The sequence below is a fragment of the Silurus aristotelis genome (genome assembly GCF_946808225.1).
Source record: "Silurus aristotelis genome assembly, chromosome: 3".
Taxonomy (NCBI): Eukaryota; Metazoa; Chordata; class Actinopteri; order Siluriformes; family Siluridae; genus Silurus; species Silurus aristotelis.
In genome coordinates this window covers 22464736-22488815 of record NC_139576.1, presented here as the reverse complement: position 1 = coordinate 22488815, position 24080 = coordinate 22464736, and the positions used below count along the sequence as shown (strand labels likewise).

The following is a 24080-nucleotide window of genomic DNA, read 5'->3' as shown; positions in this document are numbered from 1 at the left end:
CTGTTTTTAGCCCTTGTAGTTATTTTTTTTTCTAACAAAACAGAATTTCAGAAATTAGAGTTGTGATTGGGAATACGAAAAAGGAATTCTTTGAAGTTGGTGAGAAATGGCACTTTTTATTCTCCTCCTGATCCCATACTGTGATTTGCCTAACTTCCTTGCCAGAAGTGAGGAACATTCTTTGTGACTAGGATTACTATGTGTAATGGTTTATCAGCTTTGCACCATGGGAGAGAAGATTGTGAGGTGTTTGGATTCAGATCACACCAGATCAAAGACACTTTTTTATAAGACATTTTAAAGAGGAATAAAAAATGTAACTAGAATAACTGCTCTATTTGGAATGCACATAGACTACAAAAATTTATTCTATTTTGAACAGATCACTTAAAGCAAAGAAGACAACTCACAAGTCATGTTCTGAATTCTCACTATTGTTATAGACATTATAAGCTAGGACAAGACAAAGACAGACTTTTGGCCTGTTGGTGACCTATACTCTACGGCCATCACTTTTGTGATATGGACAAAATAAAAAAGTATTGTGTGTATAACCTCAAGGTGAATTAATATAAAAAAAAAATGAACACTGCTTTTTGCTGATGCATACAATGCACAGTTCCAAACTGGATTAAATTTATTATTTTCATCAAACTTCTACAAACAATACCCTATAATAACAATGTGAAAATGTGAAGTGTGTTTGAAATCTTGCAAATGTATTAAAAACAAAAAAAAAAAAACTAAACAAATTACATGTACATTCACAAGTATTCACAGCCTTTGCTCAATACTTTGTTAAAGCACTTGTGGAACCAAATACAGCCTCAAGTCTTTATGAGTATGATGCTACAAGCTTGACACACCTATTTTTGGGCAGTTTCTCCTATTCTTCTTTACAGAACCTGGTATTGAATTGTATTGGCTAGGTGATGAGTGGTGCATGATTTCCTCCAGGCATGATGCTTGGCATTCAGGCCAAAGAGTTCAATCTTTGTTTGTCATAGTTTGAGAGTCCTTCAGGTCCTCCAAAAGACCAAAAGGTTCTTGGTAACCTCCATGACTAAGGCCCACCCCTGAAGTTTGGCCGGTCGGCCCGCACTAGGAAGAGTTCTGGTGGTTCCAAACTTCTTCCATTTATGGATGATGGAGGCCACAGATATTTTTCTGTACACTATCCCAGATCTGTGGCTCAGTACAGTCCTGTTTCAGAGGTCTACAGACAATTCCTTGGACTTCATGGCTTGCTTGGTGAGCTGACATGCACTGTTATCTGTGGGGCCTTATATAGACAGGTGTTTTTCCTTTCCAAATCATGTCCAATCAACTGAATTCACCACAGGTGGTCTCCAAATAGGATGTAGATCATCTCAAGGATGATCAGTGGAAACAGGATGAACCTGAGCTAAATTTTAAGTGTCATGGCAAAGACTGTGAATACTTATACACCTGATTTTTTAAAGGTTTATTTGTAATACATTTGCAAAGATTTTAAACAAACCTCTTTCATGTTGTCATTATGGGATATTGTTTGTAGAATTTTTAGGAAAGTAATGAATTTAATCCATTTTCGAATAGGGCTGTAACATAACACAAAACTGTAGCTACATAAACACGAAAGTGAAGATGCTTCAGCATGAGGGGGAATAATTCCTGACACACACCCCCTCAAAAAGCACTACTGGCAAAGAGGCAAATAACAAAGTAACTCCCTGGTGGTCCAGCACCCATGGGTACAATCGCCATTCTGCCTGGTTGGGCTCTCGCTGGCACGTGACTTGAAAGGTCTTTGATGATGAGTTTAGCGCACTGGCAAACTGGGCCGGTGAGTTTTGAGAACAGAAGCAGTAGCATTGGACTTGCCTCAGGCTTTGGATCCACCAGACTTTTAAAATAAAATTGCCGTCGCATAAATAAACCTTCAGGCTGAGGTAAACCGGTCAAGCTCATGCATGAAAATTACTCTGACCTCACCTGCTGCATCCATAATGTTGGAACAGTAATCTGTCATGTATGCTCTGAATGCACAATAGCAGAAAGGATGTTAAGTGCACAATAGAAGCGTTTATTATAATAAACAGGCAAACATTCAAAATTAGCAGAGAAACATGTAAACATTAATCAGGATTTTAACAGGTGATTAGCAAAAAAAGTGAACAAGGCTAGGCAAGGACATGTACGAGAAGCAAAACAAGAACAAATAACCAGGAAACGTGAACCATGAATCAAGCAGCAAAACGCCTCAGTAATCGGCAGTAAACAGGACAAGTTCACTTGCAAAGTATACACTGATATAAAGAGGTATTTCAACACGAACTAATATAAAGCACATAAACACGAGGACTAATGACAAGACAGGTGGTGGTATAGGCACAGAAGTGAAAATGTCTGCTGCAGTGCTGCGAAATTTACGGTGCGCTTCAACGTGTCGAATAATTATTGACAGTATTCCTATATTTAAACAACCTTTGTGATGGCCAAAGTTTTATTCTTTCTGATAGTCTAAAGGTTTGCTGTAATCATTTGCACTGTAATGAATTCTACAGTATGTCACTAAGCTTGAGGGTGGAGAAAATGCAGACCCAGGATTGCATATGTGTGTGCATATCTCTGTGTGTGTGTGTGTGTGTGTGTGTGTGTGTGTGTGTGTGTGTGTGTGTGTGTGTGTGTGTGTGTGTGTGTGTGTGTGTGTGTCAAAAAGTAATAATAAAAGGCTGTGTCAGATTAGTACCCTTATTATGGTTATGCAATTAAAATTCCTTTAAGTCATGATCACAATTTTTATTAAATTAATCAAATCAGATCTTTGAGATATGTTCCTTATTCATATAATTACATTTTCTGGTCAATCTTCAACAATGCTCTGATAATTCTATGGTCTATGATTTCCCCCAAAAATGAAATTATTAAGTTTGACAAAAAAGCTTACTATATAATTTAAATTGGCAAAAAATTGTGGTCATAAGTTTGGCATGTGCTTCTTGAGCATCGCATATTTAGTCCAAATTTGCTCTTATAATTCCCTTCACTATTCTGGGAAGTTGTTCTACTTGATTTTGTAGTGCGCTTGTAGACATTTATGTTCATCAGCCACAAGGGTCTTAATAAAGCCAGGTACTGATGTAGGAGGAGACCTGGGGTTTGGTCAGTGTTCCAATTCGTCCCAAAGGTGTTCAGTAGGGTTGAGATCAGAGGTCTATAGCAGACCACTCAAAATCTTCCTCTCCAAACCATGTAAAGCATATCTTCATAGAGCTCGCTTTGTGCACAGGGGCATTGCCATCCTGGAACAGGTTTAGGTTTTCAAGTTCAAGTGAACACAAAATTTGTATTATGTCACATCTAAAGACGTCCTATACATTTGTGTGCCTCCAGCTTTGTAGTAACAGTTTGGAGAAGAATCACATAAGGCAGGAAAGGTCAGGTGTCCCAATACTTTTGTCCATATAGTGTAGTAGGGTTGTTATACCTTAATTTTATCTTTGTGTAACAGTATGCTATTCAAGCCCAATGGTAAAATCAAATAAAGATGAAAATAAATAAATAAACAGCAGCAGATGCAGCTCAGCTGAAATACAGCCACTGCACCAGGGAGGCCTGTATTTTTCTGCAAAGCTCTTCTTTCTCACTCATTATGAGGATGCTATATCTATAAAAGTATCAGAGAGGTTCCTCCAGGCTAATAATGACTCACCAGTTCAGCTGCCATATTCAGTTCCTCTAGTCCTGGCAGCATGTGGGTAATGGTTGGTTATGTTCATGCAAATTCACATGTACCTAAATCAAGCTGTAAGAACCATCCTGAAAATAGCTGTGGCACATCAACAAATGCACTTTTCCATATGTCGCTTCTGATGGTTGAGTTTGCAAAGCCATACTCTTCAGTGTTAAAGCACGTCTTATGATCTATAGACGTCGACTATTTTTTAGGGGCCAATGCCTTTCATCTGCTGGTGGGAAGCCTGGGCCGGAATGAGAGACTGCTTTCAAATCAGTCCTCGAAAAGTGATGGTGCTGGTTTCAAAATCACGAAGCCATCATGGCACATATATAACACCCTGGCAGAATTTTTTGCAGGGTTTAGCAACTCTAAAGTCCTAGACCAGCTGTTATGGTAATATTTGGCAGCCTCTGTCTGTGTCTGTGGGCCCCTTGAACTAAATCACCAAGTGACTGTAATTTAGATGTTCAGAATTCATGCTTGAATTAAAGAGCCCCTACCATGCAGGTCATGTAAAACTTAAAGTAGAAATTATTATGTGAATGGTGGTCAAAACACATAATGCACTGTGAATTAAATCCCTCTAGTACTTGCTGTTACCTAGGACATCTAGGCACATTTACTTTGTGTGTAAGTATGAACTTTTTTAGAGAATAGCCTTAATTTTCAAATATACATTAAAGCACAGGGAAATTCTTTCTTTGCATATTTCAGCTTGCTCGGAAGCTGGGGTCAGAGCACAGGGACAGCCATGATACGGCGCCCCGGATCACAGAGGGTTTAGGGGCCTTGCTCAAGGGCCCAGGAGTGGCAGTCGAATAGTAATCCAGCGCCTAAACCACTGAGCTACCACTCCCCTTGCTATGTTTACCACTGCTGTAGTGGTTGTGATCACAGTTGCTTATAGACAGACACCGGACTTCTAGCTCTTACTGTGACACTCTACCAGAAGTGTCTCCTCATCATGAGCTTTATTTAGAGGTGTCCCACTTAATGAAGTCTGTTTTGCTGCTACCTGAGTGTCACCAAGCACATTTTCCATATTTTACAAGGTTCACATTGCCTCTTTATCTGTTTTCATGGTGGAGGGTTATATCTGAGCAAGCTTTTTAAGGCTATTCTTAGTTAATCCTTTTCCTCAAGCTATTCATGACAGAGGTTATAAAGTGAATGTTAGTAACATATATAACTTTGGTTTTATTACCCCCTCTTATAACCACCTTGGTGTCTTGTCGTTTGGATTGAGAAATTTTTAGAGAATAATTTTGGATGAATACATTATCATACAACTCTACATAATCTAGTTGAAAAACTCTTGATATCTTAGACAGATCTTAACAAGAAGTTATTCAGGTGTTTCACACCACTTCTCGGCTTATATCCTGAGGTAACAGAATTATAGTTACATAAGTAACTATTGTCTATATACATTTGTTGTAAATGGCTAATTGACTATACTGGACTCTTCATATTCATCACTCTTTGCAGTTCTGTGTTTATGTAACGAACATGACATTTGCAATTCTCATGTAATATACATTTGTTTTGTGTAAAATCATCTTCAAACAAACTGCACGTGTGTGTGTGTGTGTGTGTGTGTGTGTGTGTCATGAATAGCTTGTGTGTGTTTGTGTGTGTGTTTAAACCCTAATAGTGAACATGTCCATTATGGCACATATATTAAATGTTTTGGTTTCATGAATGCAGTTGGGAGGTAAACAGAGTTAATAAATGGCTAAGGGCCTGTCTGAATTAGTGGATTAAAAAAAGACAGGTGAAATGGAAAGTTCCTTTAGCACTATTTTCAGTGATCTCTTAAGTGAAACAGTATGAGAGACGAGCCAGGCTCTTGCTCATGCAGACATGATGGCCATGTGGCTGTATAATTACCATCAGTTGTGTGTAGGGGTGTGTGATGCAGAGAAAGGCCAGATCAGCAGGCATTGTACGCTTGTGTGTGTGTGTGTAAGAGATAGTAAAGCTGGCTGTGGCAGGCAGTGGTTTTCTCTCTCTCTCTCTCTCTCTCTCTCTCTCTCTCTCTCTCTCTCTCTCTCTCTCTCTCTCTCTCTCTCTCTCTCTCTCTTTCTCTCTCTATCTGTGTGTGTGTGTGTGTGTGTGTGTGTGTGTGTGTGTGTGTGTGTGTGTGTGTGTGTGTGTGTGTCAAGAAGGCCAGCTCGGACTTGTGCTAAAGGCTTAAATTGGACCAGCATGAGTAGATTGTTGGAGCTTGGGGCAGTAGTATCAGAACTGGCTGTCCCGAGTCTCTTAATTAATCTCTTTCAAGAGTCTCGTTTTATTTTCCAGAACTCTCTCTTTCTCCACAGTTAGTAGTTATGTGATGTAAGCACACACACATGCTTAATGTTTCTAAAATGTTTTTATTTTTAGTGATGGTCCATCATGGAATGAGGTGGTAAAAAGTGCGAAACATGTTTGAATGGGAAAAAATTCACCTATATATGGACTCATATACTGGAAATTCGTTCTAACCCCATATTTAAGACCCAAATCATCTTGTTCTTCCTCCAAATTAACATAAAATAATTGTTTAATCCTTTGCTGTGTCCTTGATCTCATCAATTCCCAAAACACAGTAGGTGGGTCCAGACATAGCATTCCTCTCATAGCCACATACTGTTTCACTGTGGTTACTGAATAATTTATAGCAGTTACTGAGTAATATGTTTTAAGGTGCATAACTGTATAATAAGTCAGGAGTTTTTGCAGTATTAAAGAAGATTTATCCTCACTGTAGGATTGCTTATGTGCTGAGTTATCAATTATTATTAAAAATGATTAAAATATTCTTTTCATTCAAGAACAAAATTGGAGTAGGTCAGTTTATGTAGGTATTTTACATTGTTTAAATGTGCATCTAAAAGGTTGGTAGCCTAAAACCAATGGATGGATGGATGGATGGATGGATGGATGGATGGATGGATGGATGGATGGATGGATGGATGGATGGATAGATAGATAGATAGATAGATAGATAGATAGATAGATAGATAGATAGATAGATAGATAGATAGATAGATAGATAGATAGATAGATAGATAGAACGAACGAACGAACGAACGAACGAACGAACGAACAATTAATCCCAGAGAGAAATTCATTTGGTCTTTTCAATATTATGCAGGTTTCTTCAAACATCTCATAAGTATTGAATTTTGCATACATTTGTTATGCAGCTGCAAAGGCAGGTAACAGGGCAGGTAAGGCACAATCCAGTATAAGAACTATGTTACAAAACTAACAAGTGTCAACAATCAGAATCTTAGTAAAATTAGGATTTTATAAACCAAAGCACAGCAGCAGTTGACATTCTACCATTTTAATAATCCAGACTTGGCACATCAGGAATAAAGAACATTGATCAAGTGCAATTATGTGTAATCAGAAGTCAGGTGACTGTGAATGTGACAATGTGTGTGTATGCCAGGAGCTAAAGTCCAAGGTAGACATGTTTGTAGTCTCTGTGTTGGGAGATTCAGAGCTACCTGGTAGATTTATTTTTCTACAATATTTAGTTGAATGGAAACAAAGTCATAATTTGTGAATGCATATAATAAATTTTTGACTCATTAGTCACAATGTAACTTGTATTTTTTTTATCTCCAAATGTATACTTTATTCAGTCAATTGTGTTGTTCTGTTGTTGCAGTAGTAGGGTTTTGCTCATTCTGTATTTGTTCAACATTCGTTGTAGTAGGATTTTGTTTATTCTCTATCGATACGTTGCGAATCATCTTTTAGTATAGCAATAAGGTCATTGGGGATTTTACAGAGCTCATCTACTTTTATTTACCATTGTAATAGGCTTCTTTAGTTGGCTTTATTCATTTACTTTTTTAATGAAAGACATTTACATAATTTTTTCTCCAATTTGTGCTCTGCTATCGTTCAGTGACTTTTGGGAAGATTCAGTCAGGCTTTAAGTTTTTGTTTGTCAGTGGTTGCAAAGAGTGGAGCTTAAGCTGTGAAATCACAGCTATAAAAGCAGGTTGGTACCTCTATGACCTTGTGCTCCTTCCTGGCCTGTATAAAGGGTGTCTTTGCACTCTTATGGGCCTGACAGTCTTTTCATGAAGCTGTTGCAGTGGCCAGAACAAAAGGAGCATGTCAGTTAGCCCAGCCGTTTGCCTGTGCTACCTTGTAGATATGAGGGTTTGTATGCCCTCGCTGCACACAGCCTTGACATCATCACCTCCCCCATCTTACTGCTGAATAGAGCGAGCAAGCATTTCATCATTCAGTATTTTTTACTCTTTGGTTGAATAAGGTTTTATAGCACAAACAGCTGGGAAACAAAAGGTGCACACTTGCCCATGTTAACGCACGTAATTTAAACATCTAAAATAAGGCTAGTGCCACAATGAGATTTAGAAAACTTTACATTTATGCTGTCAGATTTACATTACATTTTCTTTATACTGTAAATTCTTTTGGTCTACTCATCTACTCATCAGCTCGAGCAGAAAAAGATATCGGACTTTTTCGGAACAGTGTTTTGTTTATCAACAAGAGGGCACTGTTCTCCAGATATTAAATTATTAAGAACATTAATACTACAAGAACATCAGACCTGTCTACTGTTTTATAACAATGCTAAAAATGTCTGTATTTTAAAAAGAAGGAACCTGCTGTGGCGGTTTTGCCTTGCCTGACTTAGTCATATAAGTAAAATGAGGACAAAGGTGGACTTTGAGTGATGGGTGAGTTGTAAGCATGCTTGATAGAATGGCTATGGAACGTGCAAAGGCCCTGGCTGCTGACATGCCATTGTTTTAGCTGTGGTTTTAAGGAGCTATTTCAGTCATGAGAAATCGCTTCTCCCAGGCCCCAACATTTGCAGTGTCATGATAGATTTTCATGACAAAGGCAGCGTGGCAGACCTGCTGTCTCAAATCTTTGTTGAATGCGAGAGCCACGGCTCTTGTATTATTTAAGTAAGATGTGCCGCTGCTATCGGACTTCTGCCTTGATCCCCTTTCACACTTCAGTAAATATATATGTAACAAAAGACCTTCAACTCTTATCTTAGAGAAGCATTATTTACAATTAGCCTATTTTTCACACATACACAAACACACACACACAAAATACAATACAAGCCTAAGTCCTCAATGATGTTTTATTGTTAGAAAATGTGTGAACAATTTTTTTTTATCATGATTAAATTTGGAAAAAGCTTCAGCTTCATATTCATCTGGTGTTTTTTTTTTTAGGTTTTTAATTGTTTTTTTTTTTTTCCTTAAATAAGTTTCATATCTCAACTGGTGCTTTTGCTTATGTAATCATCCCTATACGTACTGTCTCATAGTAATTATGTAAGTTTTGACCATGACCACCGGTGTTATTTATGGAGCAAATTACAGCTCTAAACACATCTTGACATCATGCTTTATAGTTCAAGGACTGCTGCAGGTTATCCTTCTCCCTCGGCACAGACTAAGAACATGCTGCAATATTTCAAGGCAAGAGGGAAGGTATTATTAGCCTAAACACTCATAATCTTTCCCTGCACCATGATTTGTCCTTTCTTTATTTGCTGAGCATGCTAAATTTGTTCCCCCAAGAGCAGATTTGGCTTTGTGAATCCCCTTCCCTTGAGCTTGTCTTTGTCTGCAAGCAGCAGCTCTTATTCTACAAACACTGAGCGGAGGGTTAAATGGAAATGACCTATATAGCACATCCCCTTATATCATGTGAAGCATGTGTAACTTATACCTTTTATTTGTCTAGGTCAATTATGGCATACGTTTATAGCATTTACACTACAGCACAGTGACATACATACTAGGTTTGATATACGGTAATGCTCTAAATGGCTATAAGTGTGATGTTTCAGGACCATTATGCTCAACTTTCTCTTTATTGTGTAAAGGATATTATGTCTATGTCTAAAAAATGTTTACATGACTATGTACACATACTACATATTCTACAGTGTGTATGTTTTCACTCAGACTGTAATAAGCAAAGTTTTGTATCTGAATGTTATTACCTTAATAGACAAGGTCTGTGAGTATGTTTGAGCCGGTATGAGATGTATCAAAGATATTTGGTTGATGAACTTGTAAAATAAAATCCCCTTGCTCTTTGGATTGTGACCTTAGTCTTCAAATCCCCTGCTTCACACACTTTCTTACACTGCTTTTCTAACATACTGTTATCTGCAAACTGTCTGATTATTAGTACAATTTATAATTGCTTATATTTCATTAAGGCTACATTTTAGTTCTTCTTGATTAGTTTGATTTCCCTTTGAGAGATTTAGTTTAGGTGTACCTTTGTGTGTAGCCTTTGTGTTGGCTTGAAATTATGATTAGGACCTGGCTTGTTGGTGGAAATTTGATGGCTAAATCTGTAAAGCTCAGAGTAAAACAATTGATGAAATAATGCAAGCAAGCAGCTCACTCAGATCTGATTCAAATCTTCAGTGCTGTATTGAAAAAGTCACTCAGATATCTATCTATCTATCTATCTATCTGTCTGTCTGTCTGTCTGTCTGTCTGTCTGTCTGTCTGTCTGTCTGTCTGTCTGTCTGTCTGTCTGTCTGTCTGTCTGTCTGTCTGTCTGTCAAACACCATTAATCAGACAACCACCAAGATAAAGATCTGGTACATTGATGATGAAATGCTGTTTAGCTAGAAAATCACAAAATCATAGTTTCTCGCCTCTTACAAGTAACATAGTGAAGCTTTGAACCCCCATGTTCTTATTGGGATACTTTTTTATCATTAATATACAACTAATGTATTAGTATAACACCAAATGTGCACTTGAATCTACTTAATAAAAACAAACATTAACTATATTGTCATAGGTTTTTACAGCAATAGCTTTCGTAGTCCCAGTCCATATAAACTTGTACAGTAGATGGATTTTCCATTTTATTTATTTATTTTTTATGTGAAGCACTTTCTTTCATTATTGGAAATTAAGATATAAAATATGCATAAACATTTTTCTCTTTGATTTTGTTGTGAGCAAATAAATGGAATATAATTAGGTTTTTGTGTGTGTGTGTGTGTGTGTGTGTGTGTGTGTGCGCGTATAAAATTGCGTATTATATATTTTATTTTTAATTTGAGTGATGTTTATTGTTATATATATATATATATATATATATATATATATATATATATATATATATATATATATATATATATATATATATATATATATAAAGTTTTACATTGTCTTGAAATATATACATACTTTAGGACTAAATGGAAAATTTTATTCTGCAGTCAATTCTGTCTACTGTCTAATAAAAGTAGCCAATAATTGCTTGGAAAGTTTATTAAGTACTAAAACATTAAATTGCAATTTCATCATTAAGTTGAAAGCTTAAAGTATATTAAACAGTTATAATTTATACAGTAAGTGCATTAAAGGTTATGAAAGGCTTTTAAAAAATCGCATTGGTTAGATTTGGTGTGATGTATTATGAGTAAGTTGTTGGAGTTTATTTCTGCTGGCTAAGACATTATTACAGAGCATAAAGAGAGAAAGAGAGAGCGAGAGAGAAAGAGAGAGAGAGAGAGAGAGAGAGAGAGAGAGAGAGAGAGAGAGAGAGAGAGAGAGAGAGAGAGAGAGAGATAGAGAGAGAGAGAGAGAGAGAGAGAGAGAGGGTACAGAGAGTGCAAGAGGCAGATCTGGATTCTTAGCAGTCTCAGACATATCAGTCATAGGCCTTCTGGTGTTGCATTTAAGCACATGGCTAAGATTGTGTGTGTTTGTGTGGCTCAGCGTTTACATTTTCATTTGACACTTGTGAAAAAATTATCATCACCTTACTAACCCAAATTAAAGAGCAACATCGTTCTTTTCTCCTGAGTGGACATTTGTGTTGTATGTGTCAAGATAATAAAAAAAATTATGTGAATCTTTCCAAAATCTAATTCTAAGACTGCACTCTGAAATCGACCAGATTGATTGATTGCATGAGTTTTAATTCGCTGTAAGAAATGATTCCCACATCATACATTTTATATTTCTTTCACAGATTTTGCACCAATTTTAGAAAACACTGCTATAATTCAAGCTGTAATTCAAGCTGCAGCTTGTGCTTCATCAACATGCTCAGTATCTATAGTTGAGATGAATATACTTCCACATTAATGTCCATGCTAAACATTTTTCTATAGGTTAAAATGTATTATGTAGTAAACAAAAAAAGTGTTAAACAAAAACAATATCTTTTTCTATTTTAAATGGCCAAAAGCAGCCACATTTTGCTTTTATGAAAGCTTGGCACACTCATAGCATTCTCTCTTCAGTTTCATGAGGTGGTCAACCGGAATGGTTTTGAATTCACAGGTGTGCCGTTTCAAGAGTTCATTTGTGACATTTCTAAACTTCTTGTGCTTTAGACCATCAGTTGTTTTGTGCAGAAGAAAGGAGGAGTACTGAGTCAATAGCTTTTTTTAATGCTACTACAAATACTGTACAAGTCCATATTATTACCCAGAGCTACCTCTGCTATTCCAATATTTCAACATCCATTGTTTGAGGGAGACTATGTGTGTCAGGCCTTCATGGTCAAATATGTACAGAAGGTGAATGGATGGTTTCTGGATGTGTGTTTCCCACTGTGAAGCATGGAGGAGGAGGTATTATGGTGTGGGGGTGTTTTGCTGTTGCATTTTGCTGGAGATTTGGTCAAAATTGAGGGTATATTTAACCAGCATGGCTACCACAGAATTTTGCTATGACATGCCATACCATCTGGTTTTCACTTAGTGGGACCATAATTAGTTTGACAACAGGACAAAGACCACAAACACACTTGTAGGTTTTATAAGAGTGATTGAATGCTGCATCAGATGACCTGGCCGCCACAATCACTCGATCTAAATCCGTTTGAGATGGTTTGGTATGAAATGCACTGGAGAGTAAAGGAAAAGCAGCCAACAAGCACTCATCACCTCTGGGAGCTCGTCAAAATGGTTGGAAAACCACTCCAGATGACGAGCTCATGAGGCTGACTGAGAGATAGCAAGAGTGTGCAAAGCTGTTGTCAAAGCAAAAGGTGGCTACCTTGAATTTTCGAGAAGTATATAACATAAAGTGGGTTATTTAACCTGTTTTGGTTTGTTGCATAATAGTTGTCTTTAATAATACAAATAAAGAAAATACACCAAATTAGAAGAGCAAATTATTCTCTCTACAGCTCTACAAGTTGCTGAGTTGTTCACTTAGACACAGAGAGTAAGTCTAGTAGCCAAAGCTAATTTCATTTCTGCCACCTGTATTTGTAAACATTATCTTCTTCTTGTGACCCTTTGTGAGACTAGGTATATAGATTGAGTACTAAATGAAGAGCTGCAAACACAGCTCCTGCTTCTTTATCACTCCCACTCCCTTCACATGCAGCAGAAAAACTTACTAGGAACTGTGCATGTTGCAGGTCCACTCTGGATGGTGATAAAAGAAAATATAATATATATATATATATATATATATATATATATATATATATATATATATATATATATATATATATATATATATATATATATATATATAAAACAACATGTGGCATTACAGAGAGAGGGCCACAATATTTTTCTAATAACATGGTAAAAACATTAAAAATGTGAATAAAATACAACCTACTCACCAGAGATGCAGTCTCATAATTTGCACCATTCCTCAGAGGCTGTAAGCCAGTGGTACAGTTTGTAGGCACTGCTCTGGAATAGATAAACAAATCATTTCCCAGGCTGAGACAAGCTAGCTAGCCTCTCCTCACGATGTATAGCTTTTCTTGAAAATGTATTATAAAAGTATGTCAGAAATCAATTCAATTTCTCTTCCTCCATAGGCATAAAAAAAAGTCTAACTCAGATGTTTAATGTGTGAAGAATACTACAGACGTGTTTTGCCAGTCGAACTTGTCTGTAACAGTTTCCCTCCAACCAACCAATCAGAGGACGGACAAATGCTGACGATATTCTGGGCCAGCTAGCTAGCCTTGTGAGGTGAATTAAAATCTGATCAGAGCTATTCCTTAAGGGGACTATGGTAAAAAGGCCAGCGGTACTGACATTGAAAGCCCTGGGCAGATTAGATTGACATGGCAGCACATAGAGGCTGAAATGTGATTGGACAAAAAAATCTAACATACACATACTGGAAGCAGTGCAGCCAAGAGAAACACTACGAAATAAAGAGAATAAACTGTTGGGAATAAATTAATACAATTTTATGGAACAAATATTAGAATTTAGGTTGTAAATGTAGGCCAGTGTTTCTGATAGTGTGTATGATAGTAGTTTCAGTAGCACTCTCCAAGTTTGCAAATCCAGAGTCACTGCATCTGCAAAGCCTCTAGCCATGACCATCCTTCAATATCTTAAGGTGCATCTCATCCATCTTTGCAGCTTTGTTGCTATATTGCTTAAATGTCTAACCACATTTACATTAATGGCATTTTGCAGATGCGCTTATCTTGTAAGACACAAAAGTGCTTTGTAGTCTCTTTCAAAATCATAATCTTATGTTTGTTCAGTAACCAATGTTTGGACAGCCTGAGGAAGTTCATCTTACCATCTGGGTGCCAGGACAGAGAAGAATCTTGATGCATGTCTTCCTTGTACCTTGATGGATGGTTGAGGCATTGCTCGATGCACAAAGGGATTGTAGTACAGAGCAGGGTGTGATAAGTGCCTTCATCTAGGAAGGGGCTGCTCTGTTTGTGGCTTTAGGTGAACATCAATGTTTGGAATCTGATGTGGGTCGCTACAGGAAGCCAGTGTAAGGAATGCAGCAATATGGTAATGCGGGAGAACTTTTGTTCTGGATTCTAGATCAGTTGCAAGGGCCCCAAGGCACACTGGGGCAGACTTGCCAGGAATGAGTTGCAGCACTTCTGTTTTTATAGATGACAAGTAACTGCCATAGTAACTTCACCCACAAGAATAGTCTCCAAAATAGTAGATTTTAGATATGCAGAGCTACCTATATATATATATATATATATATATATATATATATATATATATATATATATATATATATATATATATATATATATATATATCCTCAATCGAGAAGGGTGGAAACAGAGCCCATTCTATTTGAATAAAACGCCAAATACATTTAGTCTCTACATTTTAGTTTCCCACTTGGGCTCGTTCCCTGTCAGTAAAGTCAGAAAATTAAATGGTTCTGATGAAAACAACTGACTGCTGAATACATGGTTTGCAAAGATTTTAAACTGGCCTCTGCTAATGGAATTTATTTTTTGCAGAAATATTTATTTTAACATCTTCAAACTAAAGTTTGCCTTAAAGCTGTATGAAAGAGTTGCACAGCTCAGGATATATATGCTGGGTTTTTTTTTTTTGCCTTTCTGTCTGGTCAAGGCCAGTATCTCTGAGGCTGCCTATGTTTTGGGAATGGCAGAGACTTTCTTATCAAATGGTTCTATTTATTTCACTGTATTTCTTGGTAGCTGTGATAAGCAATAGCGTCTGCCTGTCTGTGTTAACATCCCTGATAATTCATGTGAACTGTGAAATTATTGGTGAAGAGCAAATTTAATGTGCAGTACAGCGCAGTACTCAATGGTAGATTCAGAGACATATTGTACATATAGAGAGACAGATGAACAGACAGACAAAGAAATTGTGAAAGATTGATCATTCCTATTACACGTGATAGACATTTAAATTTTTTTTTTGCAGATTCCTGTGGACTGCCAACACGTGCTCCCTGACTCTTACTCACAAGGATCCTTTTAGGATATGAACTAAATTCTTAATTTAAATCTTTTTGTAATCCTTTCCCGTATCAACGGTTTAGACAAAGGCACACTTAGACTAAAACCAGTGTGAGCTGAAGCGTACATGTGTGTGTGTGTTTCTGATGCTATATCCATGGTTATTGGCTAAATTCTAAAAGTTATATGCTATAATCATAGTGACTGGAAAGAACCAGATATTGCATCGCCCATACAGAAGTTTCAGTTTAGTACTGATATGTAATAAGTGATGAATAAGCAGAAATTATTTTTTCCATCAAAAATACCTTCAGCATGCTCCATCCCTCTGCATGTTATTAACAGCACATTGCATTAAAAAAAAAACAGTCATGTAAATAGTACATTAGTGCATACTTTATTTTTAGGTCTTTAAATTGATTCTGTTTATCTCCCTCATAAATCTGACCATCTCTTGGGGACAGTTTTTTGTATAGCTAGAAATTGTGTAATGCCATTTGAAATCTGCAGATTGTCACGTCTCTCTTTCTTGTGCACTCTTCCTCTGTCTATTTTTTTTTTCTCACACCCACTCATCCCTTACTGCTCGCTCTCTGCTCTCACTCCCCTTCTCTTTTATCATCTCAAGTATCCATTGTCCCTTGTGAGGCTCAGCTGATGTCGTCTGCGCTCTGGGGACAGATGTTGCCTTTGCCATGATTCATCATTTTTTTTTATCAAAGTTTTTTCTTGTATATGTATAATTTTTTTGCTAATATAATTTCAGACATACATGCTTGATTTAAATGTGTCTGATTAATATACAAATGTAACATTCTAATAGGAATTTCAATGCTGTTTAAATATTTTTGTCCTAGGAGAAGTTGTCTAAATATACTTTTAGCTATTGTATTATGACCACAAGTACTTACTCTGGGACAAAAGAAAAAGTATATTTCTTGTTTAGACCTATTTAGTTCTATAGAGAGGAAAGTGAAGTATGCGAGTCACACCAAACATGGGTGCCTTTTTTAAAGGAAAATTCGCATGTTGTCAGCGGATAAAGTTACTGTAGGTCTTTTCCCTGACCTTTGCAGTTCAAACTTAACTCCTTTATCAAGAGTTTTTATTAGAAGGGAAAGCTTTTCTTACAGGAAAAAAAACCACGGCATGTTTCCAAGGCCACAGGAGGAGTCTGACTTTCAGTCTCATACAGACACTGTCCCTGGTATAACTCCAGACATCAGTACAGGCATTTGAGCTGTCGAGATCTTCAGAAATACAGTGTTTAGCTGAGCAACTGTATTTACATTTAAAAAAAAAAAAAAAAAAGATAAAGAAATTGGATGGACATTTTCTGCCCAGCAGCCCGCAGAAGAGAGCAGTATGAATTTCCAAGCCAGACGAGTCACGCTGCCTGCCATCACTCCGTTTTGCCTGCAAAAGCGGGTAGGAACACAAACATCTCTCTTAAGCTCAAATGATCAACTAACATCTGCTTTTTCTTCTTTGGACAAAAGTATAGCAAAACCAAAACGCTATCTAACATTTGTTTTTTGCTTACATGTGCTTGTTTTTATCAGCTTTTCTCTAATGTTAGGCATGGTTTAGACTTTGGTTTTCCTGTGCTGTGGTGTGTATTGAAGACTGGTCTTGTGGTGGAAACCATAGACATTTATTCCCTCCCCAGTGTTCCCCATGCTGGAGAGCCTAATTATGAAGGAGGTTTGGGAACAGAAACCTTTCAATCAGTTTCTCAGTCTCCTTCAAAATAATCTGTATTTCTCATATAATAAAAAAATATATAATGATGTGTTATAGTGTGTATGAGGTGCACTTTTTTAGTATTTTGAGATTCTATAAGCTCAATTATCACAGTTTTGCAACGGATTGCAAGTTTGCATGTTATGGATCCACAAGCAAGAGCTTAGTCAAAACGCTGTGTTTCTGCTAATTTCATGGTCCATCTTTATGAGGAATCATCAGTGCAGATTAGAGAATAATCCAATGAGAGCAAGTGCAGTGGAACAGGTTAAACTCACACTCTTGTCCTGTAGCAAGACAGGCTACAAGAAACACAAGCCTAAAATAGTGGGTTTTGTGAGAGTTTTATTGGAGCTTGAGTGTCAAGTGCATGTAAATAGAAACAGCCCCTAAGCCTGTGTGTGTTTTTCAGTTTGATATATGAGATATATAACAGAATAATAAACTAGAAAGGGTTAACATCATGTGGGGAACATTCAAATAAAATCCCAAATATTTGTCTTATGCAATGGACAATTCACTTAGAATTGACCAAATCATTATAGACAATTTTAACAGTTGCATGTATGAGAGATCTTGCAGCTGTTTAGAGAAGTCAGAGCTGTTTGGGTCCCTGCCATTCATGTTGAGAGTAAGAGATGGATAGATGGCTAAAGACTGAGGTAACACTGGAGAAGTACTGGTCTGGCCAAGGCCAGTTGTCCGATTCTCAGATAAAGATGCAGCTGTGGGGCGAGAGGTCATGATAACAGAAGGCCAGACTCTAGTGGACAGGTCTATACTGTCCTGTCCTTGGATTTGAAGACTAAAGCATCTCTGCAGGGCTCAACTGGAAAAAATGTCCTGTGGACTTCATTCAAGTTCACCAGTTCAGTACATGCAGTGCAGTGCGCAGGGTTGAATGGCAATTCTAACACTTTATAAGTGACTAATAATATTCAGTTTACAAATGCTGAACTGAACTTTACAAAACTGTTACTGAGCTGTTACAACCTGAACTCAAACATACACTCAATACTAATTTCAATTTATACACATCCGTGTCTTCAGCACCAGCTGTATTATATTATAATCATATACTGCTGTTTTTTTTCACACGATTGGGTTTATAAATACACTCTTGTTTACAGTTCTCTTTTTTACACATTGTACTGTATACGCATTGCGGCGCTATTACGTGTTTTGTGTATGTCCCACACTGTCTTGTATGGTCTTGTGTCTTTTGTCATGCACTGTTTGCACTGGGTTGCACGCGATGCACTTTATGTGTCTAGGACAATTTACTTTAGTCCTCAGCTCTGTGTTCTGTTATGTAGCTCATTGTTGTTTTATGTAGAACCAGGGTTCTAGAGAAACATTGTCTCATTTCACTGTGTACTGCATCAGCTATATATGGTTGAAATGACAATAAAAAGCGTCTTGGCTTCTTGACTTCTTCGTCCTCGAACACCTTTATCTCAATCACCAATGTGTTACTAGTATTAAAAACAAAATTTGAGTAGAATGTGTCTATTCACAGACCCATCACAGCTAAATGGTTACTAATAAAAATATAGCAGATGATATTAAATAATTTAGTAGTGTCAGTAGGAAAAAATGAGCTGTATATATTTTTCTGAGATAAGCTCCATCAGATGTGGTTTGAAAAGGTTCTTTTATTCCACTATTCTCTGGAGAATGGAAAGCTTGTGCAGTGTTTGTGTTTTGTTAAGCCACTATACATCCCTTAGGCAAGATTCGCTTTTCATAATACATTTATAAAGGTTTGTAAAACAGCAATACCTCTATGGGAACTAATTAGGAACTGGAAGGAAAAAGCTAAATTTTCATCAATGCAGCGCCTTAATTGCATATTACGATGGAGATGCTGACAGTCGGCGCATAAAGCTGTCATGGGTGTAATCAGGTTACAGCTAATCTTATTTCCTTGTTTAACTGAGCGATAGCCGGAGGGAGACAGTCTCGCAGTGTTCTACTCTCCCCAAGCATGTTCTGCTTCAGCACTTATCTGTGCACATGGAAAGTCAGATACCCATTATAAACACAATTTTTTAACGCTTGACTTGTGGACTTCCTCTGTCCTCTAAGGATTTAGAATATGCTCAAAAGAATAGTCTGACTTCTGCATGTGTCTCTCCATGGTTGTTTGAAGTCTATGATTGTATGAGTTATGTGTGATTCAGGTACAAAGCCCAAACCTGACCTTCATCCACTCTTCATTTCAACTTGCCTTTTAGACAAAGTAAGACTGTATACCCTCAGGAAAAAAAAGATTGTACCCATGCTTTTATTTTAATACATTTGTAAACAGGCAATTTGGCTATAAACAGCAAATGTATTGATTTTAGAGAAAACTTTGAAATACATTTGAAAGTTGGGACGGATAGGAAACATTTATAACATGGCATACCACATCATAAAAGCTTCAAAGTTTTATATATATTTGGGCTGTCAATCAGTCAATCGATTAAAATATTCACGATTAATCGCACCGTTCTCATGAGTTAACTTGTGATTGATCGTAACTTAATTGCACATTTGTATCTGTTCTAAATGTACCTCAAATTAATACTTTTCAATATTAGAAATATTCTTGTAAAGGTTTAAAAGTAATTACGATGTTACGATGCCATGTTTCCACCAGGAGGGTTTTATTGCCGGATGTGTGCATCATGGTGGCTTTTGGTGCTTGATTTGAGACTTGGCAAATCAGTTAAAAAAATGTTTAGTGATTTAAATGTTTGGTAATTTTTTTCGCTGGGGTTTATTATTTTTTATATCTGAGTAAAGAAAGGGCATTGTGAATGCGTTGTGGGTTTTAATTTGTTTATATTTTTAATAAAACATGGTCAAACAGAAATGCTTGCTGCATTAATAAAATTAGTGCTGTTAAAATGGATGTGCATTAATGTATAGATAGATAGATAGATAGATAGATAGATAGATAGATAGATAGATAGATAGATAGATAGATAGATAGATAGATAGATAGATAGATAGATAGATAGATAGATAGATAGATTAAATTCTGTAAAACAAATGTGTGAACGTGTGTATGTTTGAGAGCTAAAGAGAGAGACAGAGACAGAGAGAAAGCAAGAACAGTAGATACTACTGAATGCAGGTCTTTGTGCCCAGTAATAGCACTCAGCACAGCTCGCACTGCCCTTACAGATGTTTTATCTGCACTCTGCTTTTTTCTCTCTCTTTCTCTCTCTCTCTCTCTCTCTCTCTCTCTCTCTCTCTCTCTCTCTCTCTCTCTCTCTCTCTCTCTCTCTCTCTTTCTCTCTCTTTCTCTTTCTTGCTGTCTCAGACACACACACACACACACACACACACAGAAAAAAAGAATAATTAATCACTAACTAAAGACGTCATTTGAAGTTATTAAGTTACCAACTAAAACATTTCAGCTTTGCACCAAACAAATGTGTTCTTCATCAAGCAAGCATTTGATGATATCTATGGACTCTTTTTTTTAGGGTTTTTTTTTCTATCTCCTCCCTCATTTGTCCTCAAAATTGAGAGGACAGCTCACTAAGGGATGCCAAATAAGGACACAGTGAGAAAGCTGAGCCTCTGTACACTGCTGCATGTATATTTAAATACTGTATCTAATCAAAAAAGAGTGAGCTGTAGCCACAGATGTGTGTTCTCATTGAGGCCGAAACAGCCACTGGTGTTCCCCACATACAGTTTTTTTAATTGCAGAGCAGACTTCAAAACTAGCTTTGATCAGAACTCACAAACAAAGTGCACATTTTTATCAAAATGTATACTTATGCTTATATTATTGCATTCATTTTTTTGTAAATATTGAGCTTGCTAGTCTTCTGCAAAAATGCAGATCAACATATAAAATCATAATGTCGCACACTAACCTAAAACCCATTTGAAATGTTCTGATGCCTCCTGTGACACTAAAGAGTAGAGCAGAATGATCATATAATATAGTATAAATTTGGTGTATGGACTACATCAAAAAGGCAGTAGTGGAGACTGAAAAGTGTTCCAGCTCAATAGGCAGCACAGGAAGCAATGGCACTGCATTTCAAGCTTTGACAGACACTGAAGGAATCAGAGTCATTCAAATCCCTAGACACCCTATCTGTTGGGGCTTCTAAACAGACTGATGTGTGCTAATACTTTCTAGCACTTTGCGTTAGCTGTATTCTAACGAAGGAAAGTAAGTAACAGCTTGCTGCTTTAGACCTTTGTTATAAAGATGTAAGATATGGTGTGAAAATGTGAACGCTTTCAAAAGGTTCATCGGCTTGTAAAAACAGTTTTTACAATCGAAATGGTGTGAACAAAAGAGAAATTAGCTGCATTACTCACTCTGCTGTCTCATAAGTCAGTGCCATATAAAAAGCATGTACTGTTACATTTTATGATAGCACACATCACAGGGTTGCCAAGTTAGTTCAACTTGTTTAGAGGAGTGGTAATTGTGTTATTCTGTATAGGTCTTGGGAATAGATGGCATGTTGTGCTGTATTATGGGATCATTGGTGAGGTTAATTTTTTCTTTGCATGTGACAAACACATTTATTATTAGAAAATGCAAGGGCTGAAAAAGATTTCAGTTTTTATTGTGGTTTGTTTTTGGATTAAAATTTTGCCATATGAACTCTCACAGAGTAGATCTACATACAGTATACTGCCTCTATAATATAACATTAAAATTACAGTGTCATATTTGTTCTCCACAGCATTTATTTTATTGATATATTCCTTAAGCTGTTCTTGACAGTTAAAAGGAATATATAGGCATATATTACCTCAGAAACAGTTCTTCCCTTGTTTTGGATTCTTGAAGTAAATCATTATAATGATTGTCCACTATAGATTAATATTACTATTATTATTATTATTATGACGACTGTTGTGGGTGCTTCTGTGGCATTTAATAGTTTAGTTTAGCTCTAGTTGGTCTGGCTATCTGATTAGATGACTAAGTAACCCTGCAAAAATTATGACTCATCCATAAGAAACTGCATCATGGCATTACATTCCTGAGCTCTATAAGGGCTATTAGAGATGCTCTCAATTAGTTCCGACTGATGGACAGAATAAAAAGCTGTTCCTCCACCATGGTGAACGAGGTTCTCTTCAACTCAGCCACAGAGTTATAGTCATGAATTCCCAATGATTGGGTGAATATGAAGATCACTGCTCCACTAAAGATATTGACAACGTCTGTTAGACTAGAGGGAATAAAATAATGACATAATCACTGCAGAGAAGAGAGCTAATGTTCTGTGACTACGCAATCTGTTTATTGTCAGAAGTAAGATCTTAAAATATTTGTGCCTAAACTGATTTATGTCTCTTGCTGTGTTCGTGCTATTTTTCTCATTTGTTGCACTGTAGATGTAGCATGAGATTATTGAATGTGTAGGATTATGCATGTTCCCTTTAAAAGTTCTCCAGATGGCATTATCTCATCAAGCACTCTTTATATACACACGTTCAGTTGTTTGATTCTGATATTTTCGGAAACCACAACTGGAAAGTATTAGTAATGTTTTGGTCCCAAGCTAGGTCTATGAATGCGTTAAGTAAAATGAAGGGATTGTTTTGTAAAGATTAAGAATATCAGAGCAAAAACAGTACCGTATGCATGTGCTTTCCATAAGCATGAATTGTGTGTGTGTCTGACCTGATCTTTTTTATTTGATCACCCTGTAGACAGATATTAGTATGAGCATAAATAATAAAAAACAAACTTAAAACTGAGCCTTGCCTGAACAATTCTACACTAGAATGAGTCTCTCTCTCTCTCTCTCTCTCTCTCTCTCTCTCTCTCTCTCTCTCTCTCTCTCTCTCTCTCTCTCTCTCTCACTCCTTCCCTCCCCCCATCCGTTCTCTCCTCACTTTTTGTCTCATGTATCTTGACCCCTCTCCTTCCTTTAACCCCCCCCCCCCCTTTTCATTCCCTACCTACCTTTTTTAAAATGTGCACAGAGTTGATTTAAACTAAAATTCATTACGGGCTCAGTTCCCTGCTGAGTTTTATAGACAGGGCAATAGATGTGGTTGATTTCAGCCATGGGAAATGCTGGGTGAAGCAAGCCTTGTGACTTTTTCTACCACTTCTCCACTCCATTTCCCTTTTCCCAGCTCCCGTCTCTCTGCACTATCGTATTCTACTCCCCTCTCTGAGGTGGTGGTGGTGGTGGTGTTGTGGGGGGTGTGGGGGGGAGGAGCTTGTCCTGGTATGGAGTGGGCAGGGCTTACCCCTCGAGGCTGCAGTTAGTGAGAGGTGGCAGTTGATTGGGTAGAGTTTGGGTGACATATAGCAGGAGAGGCAGGAAGTACTGGAGCTCTGAGCATGCTCTCTTAATTACCTCATTTCACTTCAGCTGCAGAGAGAGGGAGGGAGAGAGAGAGACAGAGAGAGAGAGAGAGAGAGAGAGAAAGAGAGAGAGAGAGAGAGAGAGAGAGAGAAAGGAGAACATCTAGGAAAGACAGAGTGGAGAGTAAGAAACAGAGGAGGAGGAGAACAAGAGAGACAGCAAGAGAAAAAAGAAATTGAGGGAGAGAGCTGCAGCTCCCTCAGTACATGCATTTTTCTATGTTTCACCTAAAATCCTGCTCCTACAATGCTGTGTACTCAGCCTTACCTAAACTGCAGAGCTAGCCCCAAATCACAGTGCTGCTTGCCGTCTAATACGGGGGTAAGTTATGCTAAAATACAGATGTTCTGATTTGTGCATGCATATATGTGTGTTTGTGGTTTGTGCCTCACAGAAGAGGATTGAACGCTCCTGTCTTTCTGTAAGGGATAAATCAGGCTATCTTTGATAGCTGTTCTAAACTTACTCTGTACTGATTTTGCGGAAATGCGCACTGCTCCTTCTGCTGTTCCTTTCGGGG

General features: G+C 37.3%; 1 protein-coding gene across 15 annotated transcripts in view; it reads left to right on the top strand.

Moving 5' to 3' along the window:
• Nucleotides 1-24080, top strand: part of grb14 (growth factor receptor-bound protein 14) — a 48222-nt gene that overhangs the window by 8070 nt on the left and 16072 nt on the right. For 3 of the 15 annotated variants that reach the window (XR_014533007.1, XM_083538029.1, XM_083538026.1), the window contains one exon: nucleotides 16806-16886. The exons of 7 other annotated variants lie outside the window; for them this stretch is intronic. Coding sequence is in view for 6 of the 8 variants with exons in the window: in XM_083538029.1 (XP_083394155.1) it covers nucleotides 16806-16886 (81 nt within the window). In the remaining 2 variants the exon portion in view is untranslated. Of the gene's footprint in view, nucleotides 1-16802; nucleotides 16887-23482; nucleotides 23882-24080 lie in introns of those variants that run through there. 5 more of the 15 variants (XM_083538028.1, XM_083538022.1, XM_083538023.1 and 2 more) reach the window with 2 other exon arrangements.